Genomic DNA, 9,686 nt, shown 5'->3' with positions numbered 1-9,686 from the left:
CATTCTGTCACTGTGTTACTTATGGATGGAATTATAGTGAAAATAAATTATTCCCCTTTTTGCTGGGGACCCCCTGGAACCCCTCAAGGACCCCTGGGGGTCCCCGGATCCCACTTTGAGAACCACTGCTGTAGATACCTTACAGCTGCGTCACAAGTCTACTAACCAGCTGTGTCTCCATGATGGAGGAACACTGTAGAACTGTGAGTTAGTTAATAGTGTAAATGTGTCTGAAGCAGCTGTCAGCAGAGAGCAGCTGAGTCAGCTTGTTGTGGTGTGGCTGTAGATCCATTCAGTAACGTTCTCAGTAAAAGTGAATAGTGTGATAAGGTGGATTTGTTTCCAAATGTAGGTTACTGTGACACAGTAAACTGTCTTGTCTTTAGCCCTAGTCTCTACTCCAAAACATGAAGAGTTGGAGCTTGAGAAGAGTCAGCTCAGTTAACCTGAACAAACTGTTAGCTAGCTAACTAGCCAGCAAACACACTGATGTTAATGTGAACACGCTAACGCTAGCTGCTACTAGCTATGTTAGCTAGTGCACTAATCAGATGTGTTAACAACAAGACAGTGATGGTTAGCTGACCAGATGCTATGGTTAGCTAGCTAACAAGCTGACATTATCTAAACACTAAATCAATCAGATGGATCAGTGATGAAATGATCAGTTCAGTCAGAAACAGACAGAAATTAACCGTCTGTTCAATTCTGTTGAGACAGAAACACAGTCAGCTGTTCACAGAGCTGAGGACCTCCAACATGGCCGCCAGAGGGGGGGGGGGCATCACCTGGAAGCCCTGTATAGCGTTTTTGAAATAAACAATTTAAATGTGTTTCCAATGGAATGTGTTACAGAAATCACATTTTGGATAATGTTGAAAAAAATCATTGTGTGTGTGTGTGTGTGTGTGTGTGTGTGTGTGTGTGTGTGTGTGTGTGTGGCAGCGGAGCGTGTGGTGGTGAGGATCACCTCTCAGGAGTACCTGCCTCAGCTCGGCTCTCAGCTCAGTCTGCACTTTGTGGTGACTGGACAGGCTCTCGACCAATCAGTGAGCGCCATCAAGGTGGTCAACCTGCAAACCCCGCCCCTCCACCTCATGGTAAAACACACACACACACACACACACACACACACACACACACACAAAATGATTTTTTTGAGTATTAACCAAAGTGTTTTCTGTGACCATCACCAATACACACTCCATTGGAAACTCATTTAAAGACTATAGTACATAATATGTTTACATTTACATACATAATGTCACATACTGAGACACATATGACCAAATGCCACAAACCAAACCCGGCTCATTTCTCAGCTCATTTAATTTTACAGGAGACGTTTTTCACATCACTAACACTTTGATCAAAATGCCCTTTTTTGATTCAATAAGTAATCATTCAAAATAATTCAAATAATTATCATTTTAATGAATGCGGAGATCAATTATCTAGGCAAGGCAAAGCAAGGCAGCTTTATTTGTATAGCACATTTCATACACTGAGGCAATTCAAAGTGCTTTACAGAGTAATAAAAAATACAGTAAAGGTAAAAAATTTACAGTTAAAAAGTGCAAAAGTACAGACAAGAGATCCGCAAGATAAAAGACTTAAAAAGTAAACTAGTGCAGTTCAAGTCAAGTGAAATAGAAAGATAAAAGAACATCTATGAAAAACAAAAACTCTCTCTCCCACAGTGTCCCTGTTCCTCCATGTTGGGTCACACTGTCAAAGTCTCAATACATTAAAACCCTTTCCAAAACACATTAAAAAAAAAATATATATATATAACCATACAACCAAGATTTTACCTAAATTTCATCCGTCAATATTTCAAAAACACAGATGATCTATATATATGTACACTACCAGTCAAACGTTTGGGCACATTGGTAACACTTTACAATAAGGGCACATTAATTAAGGGTTAGTTAATGCTTAATAAGATTAACTAACCCTTAATTAACAGTTAACTAATGTGTCTGGTAATCATTTACTAATGGTGTTCATGTTAACTAAGGTATTAATTTATACATTATTTAATAGTCATCTTTATAAACTTAAACTTAAGCATTAACTAACCCTTATTAAGCATTAACTAACCCTTATTAAGCATTAACTAACCCTTAACTCAGTGTACCCTTATTGTAAAGTGTTACCGGCACATTTTTCTTTATTTTTTCTATTTTCCACACTTTAGAATAACAGTAAAGACATCAAAACAGCTGTAATGGAAACTGAACAGACAGAGAGCTGATTGGTCATGTGGTGTTCAGATCATCACATCAAATGATTAAAAGTGTGTAGAATGTGAACAGGCAGAGCTCATGTCACATTCAGGTCCAGTAAGGAAAATGTGAAACCAGTTGGTGATGAAGCACGGAAGAGATTATTAACTTTTAGTGAAAATCCACAGAGGTCAGCACTCTACTGAGGGACGTCTAGTTATTATTATTCTTCTTCTACAGTGTAGCCAGCTTGTACCTGTATCTCCATTTTATTGCTTTCTTGTGTTTTGGCACAAACTTTTATTTAAAGTTCCATCTGTTTTTAATTGTATCTGTTTGTTTGTTTGTTTGTTTTTTTGCAGTTGTACCTGTTTATCTCTTGTATTACCTTTTATTCTTTTCTTTTTTTCCGGCACACACTTTTATGTGAAGTTCGATCTGTTTTTAATTGTATCTCTGTTTGTTTTTGTGTTTTTAGTTGTACCTGTTTACCTCATATATTACCTTTTATTCCTATTTTCTATTATATATATTTTTTTTTAATTTATTTTTATTTTGTAAATCACTTTGTAAACATTGTTTTTTAGAAAAGTGCTATACAAATAAAGTTATTATTATTATCTGTGTGCAGGTGAGCGGCCGGCCCCAGGTGCAGCAGGAGATGTTTGTGACGGTTTCCTTCACCAACCCCTTCAACTTCACCCTGGAGAACGTTCACCTGGCTATGGAAGGACCTGGACTCATGCACTATAGGACCCGCTACTACAAGTACACACACACACACACACACACACACACACACACACACACACACACACACCTCTGACAACCATCTGCGAGTAGCGAGGCCAGAATACGTTTAGAAATGTTGGAGCGAGACGTCGAATTTTATTGGGTTTACAACGTATGTATGTTTGTGTGTGTGTGTGTGTGTGTGTGTGTGTGTGTGTGTGTGTGTGTGTGTTACAGCGTCATCACCCCCCACGCCACCATCTCCTGGCAGGAGGCCTTCATGCCCAGGATTAAGGGACCCAGGCGCCTCATCGCCGCTCTGGACTGCAGCAACCTGCGTCAGGTACTGAGGCCGCCAGCTGTTATTGTCTTAAAGCAGTGGTTCTCAACGTGGGGTCCGGGGACCACCAGGGGTCCATGAGGGGGTTCCAGGGGGTCCACAGCAAACTGATGGTGTTAAACTTCACCATTATTCCATTTACAAGAAGTTAAGGCAATTAGAGAATGAAGAAGAATGACTATTTTAGTTTCTCTGTTATCTCTCTACCTACAATACATATAGTCTTGGAAATCTGGACAAAATCATATCTGACAATAAAAATATTCTCAGATTTGGGTCCGAGAGGCAAAATCTCATCAAATGGGGGTCTGTGGCTCTAATGTGGACTAGATTAGGGTCCTTGATATGAAAAAGGTTGAGAATCAGTGTCTTAAAGGTTCGGCATGTAGCGTTTAAACATCAATAAATCTGTCAGATGGACAGTTCTGCCTCGGTCTCATGACTGTAAACCAGTGAGATCATGATGGAGCTGATTGTTCTCCTCTCTCTCACTCCAGTCGTATTGTTAGTTGTAGTGTTTCTCCACATTATAAGACTACATTTCCCATAAGCCCCGTTCCTCTCCTGTTTCGGTGATTTGTTAGGTGATTTATTGTGTTTTTATTATCTTTTATTTATTCGCTTGTTTGTTTGCTTGCCTTGAATTGCCTCAAATGTAACTAAATTGGTATTTTCTCATGTTTTCTCTCTTTTTTTTTCTTTTTTTATTAAACCACAAAAAATTTGAAAAGTCAGCCACTCATACATCTTCTAAATGCAAGTTGTGATACAGAAGATACAGAAATTAATGAATTACAACAATATTTGTACAATAATAAATTGATAAATACATATGATGGTCTATAAATAAATACAAATAAATTAAATATACAATGAAATACAAATACATATGAAATTATAGAATAAAATAAACAAGAAAGACAATTTGCAAACTGTTGAACAGTACAAACTGTTTTGTAAAGCCCAGCTGTGTCCCTACAGGTGTCGGGGACTGCTGACATCGTGATCGATGCCTGAGCTGATTGGCTCACAGAGCCGTGACCCCGCCCCCTCCCCAGCACGCCTTCACCAATCACCACCGGAGTGGGCGGGGCCAAATTGCTGAAGCAGCACTTCTTTGATTTGTTTTCTTGACTTCTTCAGCTTCATTTACACAGCAACGGAAAATCTGATTTTTTATATTTTGCCGCACAGATAAAGGAGTTTCAATTTTAAATTAGGATTTACAATTCAGTTCACTGATCCAGAGAGACTTTTAATGTCTAGAATGAGCTTCAATTTCTAGATCACCAACATTACAAAAAACAATAGTAAGGAGGTGAAGGGTCAGAGGTCAGAGGTCACAGCGCATGGAAATACTCCTGTGACCCTAAAATGACGTAAGAGAGAAGAAATGGAAATGAGAAAATTAAGAGCTATATAAGAATTTTTAGACTTTTTTTACTGAGCAAATTAGATACATTTGTGGATATTTTTTGATAGATACAATGACTTGACAGTTCACCCTATTTAAATGTTACAATTTACATTTTACATTAGATTTACATCAAAACAAAACCTTAACATCAAAGGGCAGATAGAGGCATCTTCCTCAGTCAATCACAGTATTACAAATAGTCTGAAGTCTCAAGTCAAGTCCCAAGTCTAAATGTAGATTACCAAGTCAAGTCCAAGTCAAGTCCAAGTCATTAAAGTCAAGTCTCAAGTCTAAATGTAGAACAGCAAGTCAAGTCAGAACAAATCAAGAGTCCAGTATCAATTTAATATCTTAAAGAAAACTAAATATCTAGGACTTTTCAATGCAATATGGTTTTAATAGGATAAAAACTTGGTAAGAGCATCATGAGTTTGATTTCTATAATCAGTTTCAACTTCAATAAATTCAATCATTCCATACAAATTCAGAAAACAGAATTTAAATTCAGTCGTCTGCTGGAACAAATCTCATCACTTTCAATCTGAGTCATTTACACAAACACAAGATCTCAAGTCAAGACTTTAGAAACCTTTTCAAGTCATCAGAGTACAAGTCAGAGTCAAGTCCCAAGTCACCAGAACCCAAGTCAAGTCAAGTCTCAAGTCTTCTCTTCATGCATCAAGTCAAGTCAGTTTCTCTAAACCTTTATTCCACTGTGCAACTGAAAAAATGTTAAAAATCAGATGTTTTTTTTCCAGTGTAAGTGTAGTTATTGGTTACATTCACATTTACACAGTTCTGTCACTGTGGATACAGTTTCTCCAGATTCATTCTAGTCTAAATCTTGTTAAAATCAGATTATCAGTACATTATGAAAATGTACTGAGGGCTAAAACCCAGTCGGAATATTTCACATGGATGAGAATCAGATGAGTTAACATCCCCAGTCATTTGCAATATTTTATTCTCTTGTCACTAAAGCTAATAGAGAAATAGAGAGAGGGGAGAGAATTAAAATTTTCTGATTTGTTAATTCATAAATACATAAAGATACAGAGGCAAAATCAATATCAGGAGTTTAATTCCAAAATTAGATATCCACCGTTTGAAGAACTACTCTCAAAAAAAATAATTTAGTGATTTAAATTACAGAACAATGATGAACTTCAGTTGATGATTTTTCATATGATTTCACCTTTATATACTGTGTTCATTCAGTAAATTAAATAAATCTAAAGTTTTCCATAATAAAAACAGAGGAAACTTAATTTGGATAATGAAATAAGAGGGAGAGAAAGAGAGAAAAAAAAATAGATAGATAGATAGATAGATCTGAAGGTCTAACTGGGTTTGGCAGCAGCTCGATCGCTCTCCTCCTCCATCAGATCTCAGCGCTGACAGAATGAGTTGATATGAAATATTGATCAATCACAACTCCCCTCCGATCAATAACGGCATCAAACGCAGGATATGGCTCGAAATTTCAGAAACGCCTTGAAGCTCCTCTTCAAAGCCGTCTGCTGCGACAGTCTGAGTTCGTTTCAGGAGTTAGCGGCGGCACAATTACACTTCAGACTTTCAAACACTTTGAAATTTGGAAATACAGCGTTAAATTTAATCATCCGTGTTGTGAATCGTCTAATTCAGAAGGTTTCATGTGGAAAAGTTTGATAGTGATTTGACTTCAGTCCCTTTTCAGAGCAGAACCAGTGTGATTGTAGCCTGAAACTCTGTCCTTTCACTTTCCTTCATGCCATAAACAAAATTGTGAACTTAACAATGAAGCTTCGCACTGCACTGACTAACAATAAAAGCATTTTCAAAACCACTGAAGTGTCACTGAGTGTCAATTTCAGTATTCATCATCAGTACTATAAATGTCACACAAAAAAAATGAAAACTCAAGTCTGGTCAAGTCAAATTATTTACACTATACCAGTCAGAAGTTTGGACACGCCACATTTTTCTTTATTTTTAGTTATTTTCCACATTTTAGAATAAGAGTAAAGACTCAAAACTATGAAATAACACAAATGGAATTATGCAGCGACCAAAAAAAAGTGTTGAACAAATCAAAACTATCTTATATTTTAGATTCTTTGAAGTAGTCGCCCTTTGCCTTGATGGAAAGGCAAAGGCTTTGGAAAGAAATTCTTGAAAATTAAACTTCTCTGAAAATTCAACTTCACTGTTTATATTTGTCTAAGAAACTCATTTCAAGCATTTAAGCAGAAGCCTTTAGATCAAAAAGACTTTAAGAGAATGAAAAACACAGAACATTCAGTCAGGAGGGTCCAGACTGTTGACTGGTGTATAAAATCCATTAAACGAACAGGATTATCAGAAAGTGATTTATAGAAAACACCAGTAGTGGAAGAAGTACTCAGATCTTCTACTTAAGTAAAAGTAGAAATACCACAGTATAAAAATACTCTGTCGCAAGTAAAAGTCCTGCATTCAAAATGTTACGTAAGTAAAAGTACAAAAGTATTAGCATCAAAATGTACTTAAAGCAACAAAAGTAAAAGTACTCATTATGCAGAATGGCCCATTTCAGAATAATATAGTATATATATTATATTATTGGATTATAATAATTGATGCATTAATGTGTAAGCATCACTTTAATGTTGCAGCTGGAAAAGATGGGGCTGATTTCCACTACTTTATATACTGCTGGGTAGCTTACAGTAATCTATAATAATACATCACAATTTATTAGTTGATTATATTTTGTATTAATAATCTGAATCTGCAAAGTAACTAGTAACTTAAGTTATCAAATAAAGGTAGTGGAGTAAAAAGACCAATATTTCCCTCTGAAATGTAGTGGAGTAGAAGTATAAAGTAGCATAAAATGGTAATACTCAAGTAAAGTACAAGTACCTCAAAATTGTACTTAAGGACAGTATTTGAGTAAATGTACTTAGTTACTTTCCACCTCTGGAAAACACAGGACAGAGCAACAGATGAACAATAAAGAGCTGAAAGCACCAACTGGATCAGATCCAGACTGCCTCGGAGCCAGTGACTCATGCTGCGTTCCAGACATGTTGGGAAGTAGGAAATTCCGACTCCCTGTGAGGAAAAATGCAACAGTCAGCATTTCAGAGGGGGAAACTCGGTCAGATTTTTCAACCCCGTGGTTTCAGTTATCTGACATCACGTCGTCTAGGAAACATGATCACATTTCACCCATCCTGGCTTCCCTACACTGGCTACCTGTTGCTTTTAGAATAGATTTTTAAGATTTTATTGATTACTTACAAAGCCCAGAGAGGCCTTGCCCCAAGCTGTCTATCAGATCTCTTATTGCCTGATGTCCCTTCCCGCTCCCTGAGATCTTCGGATACATCGTTCCTTGTTGTTCCAAGGTCCAGATTAAATACACAAGGGGGACAGAGCCTTTGCAGTCCGGGCTCCTAGACTTTGGAACGACTTGTCTGAGGAGATCAGGGCTGCAAACTCTGTATCGTCTTTTAAATCTGTTAAAAACCCACTTGTTTAAAATTGCTTTTCAGTGATTTCATTAAATTCTATGGCATTTTAGTTCATTTTACTCTCTCTATTTGTGATTTATAATGTGATTAGTTTTTATGGGTTTTAGTTTGTTTTTATTCTCTTTGCATTTTTAAAATTGTCTGTTTTTATTGTAAAGCACTTTGTGGTGCTATATAAATAAAGTTATTATGGAGGCAAACTCTGTAAACATGACACAGCATTACTGTAAAGACCCATGAAATGAAAAATAACTTCTTTTTTTTTTTACCTTTTTGCCGATGTTGCTGAACTTACAGGACAAAAAAGTGAACTTCAACAATTGTTCATATGATTAAAAAGGAGCTGGTTGTAATAGCAGCTAATGTCCACTAGAGGGGAGCAGAGACTTTGTAGAGACCAAACCCTTTACTGAGAGACACTGTTGTTTTTCTCACCAAGATCATCCAGAAATAATCACCCAATAATAAATCAATGTCACACCTAAGAAACAAAAACAAAACAAAACAACAAAAAGAGGGGGGGGGGGGTAGTTAAAAAACAACTTGTAATTTAATTTAAAAAGGAAGGCGAAAAACTACTACTACTACTAGTACTACTAGGCCTACTACTACTACTACTACTCCTGCTACTACTATTACTACTACTAATTAAGTAATAATCATAATCATAGCACAGTTACAACTTGCTGCAAAAGAGGGAAAAAGTAACAAAATACAGAAGAAAAACAACAAACAATACACTGACGTTGAATTCAAAATGAATAGAGAACAGCGGAAAAACCTCTTCTTCTCCATCCACAAAAAAGACAATGACAACTACCCATCAGCCACTGCAGCCAGAGAGAGAGAGAGAGGGGAAGAGGAAGAATGGAACCAGGAGAGAGAGAGAGAGAGAGAGAGAGAGAGAGAGAGAGAGGTGAAACCAGTCTCTCTGTACTTATCTAATATTCACACCAAACCAGCATCACATCCACTCTACAGTACAATTACTACTACTACTACTACTACTACTAATAATAATAATAATATAATAATAATAATAATAAAAAATAATAATACTGGAACTATTTCATCGATTTGAAGCAGAGGATTTGTCAAAACTATTGCAATTCTATGGCTTTTTGGAACCACTGCCATCGTATTTGGAGGCTTGGTGACCGTCTGCAGAACCTTGAGAACCAGTGGAACCCTGTAGGGAACCCTGTAGGGAACCGTGTAGGGAACCGTGTAGGGAGCATGCCCGGCAGCACAGGGTGTGTGTTGTGCGGTGTGGTGTGTGTTCTGTGTGTTCTGCTGGGTTCTGGAGCTCCGTGGCCCACACACACCGTCTGCAGCTCCAACAGCGTGCACGCCACCTACACCAGCTGTGGTGAGCCCGGTTCTGCACGGAACTTCTGTTCTGTTCTGTTCTGTTCTGTTCTGATCTGTTCTGTTCTGTTCTGTTCTGTTCTGTTCTGTTCTGTTCT

The 9,686-nt window shown here is 37.3% G+C and overlaps 1 protein-coding gene across 1 annotated transcript in view; it reads left to right on the top strand.

The window, feature by feature from the left end:
- The first annotated feature begins 9,433 nt into the window (after positions 1-9,433).
- The window catches only part of ly86 (lymphocyte antigen 86), a 3,851-nt gene continuing 3,598 nt past the window's right edge, over positions 9,434-9,686 (top strand). Inside the window, exon 1 of the mRNA XM_071524310.1 lies at positions 9,434-9,589. Within this exon, the coding sequence (XP_071380411.1) occupies positions 9,457-9,589 (133 nt within the window). The 5' untranslated portion in view covers positions 9,434-9,456. The remainder of the gene's footprint in view (positions 9,590-9,686) is intronic.

Source organism: Centroberyx affinis, unplaced genomic scaffold, assembly GCF_046629955.1.
Source record: "Centroberyx affinis isolate AG114_WGS23_722 - 3 ecotype Tasmania unplaced genomic scaffold, CSIRO-AGI_Caff_v1 ptg001181l_1, whole genome shotgun sequence".
NCBI lineage: Eukaryota > Metazoa > Chordata > Actinopteri > Beryciformes > Berycidae > Centroberyx > Centroberyx affinis.
Note: the sequence above shows the minus strand (reverse complement) of the source record. Positions and strands in the feature narration are given on the sequence as shown.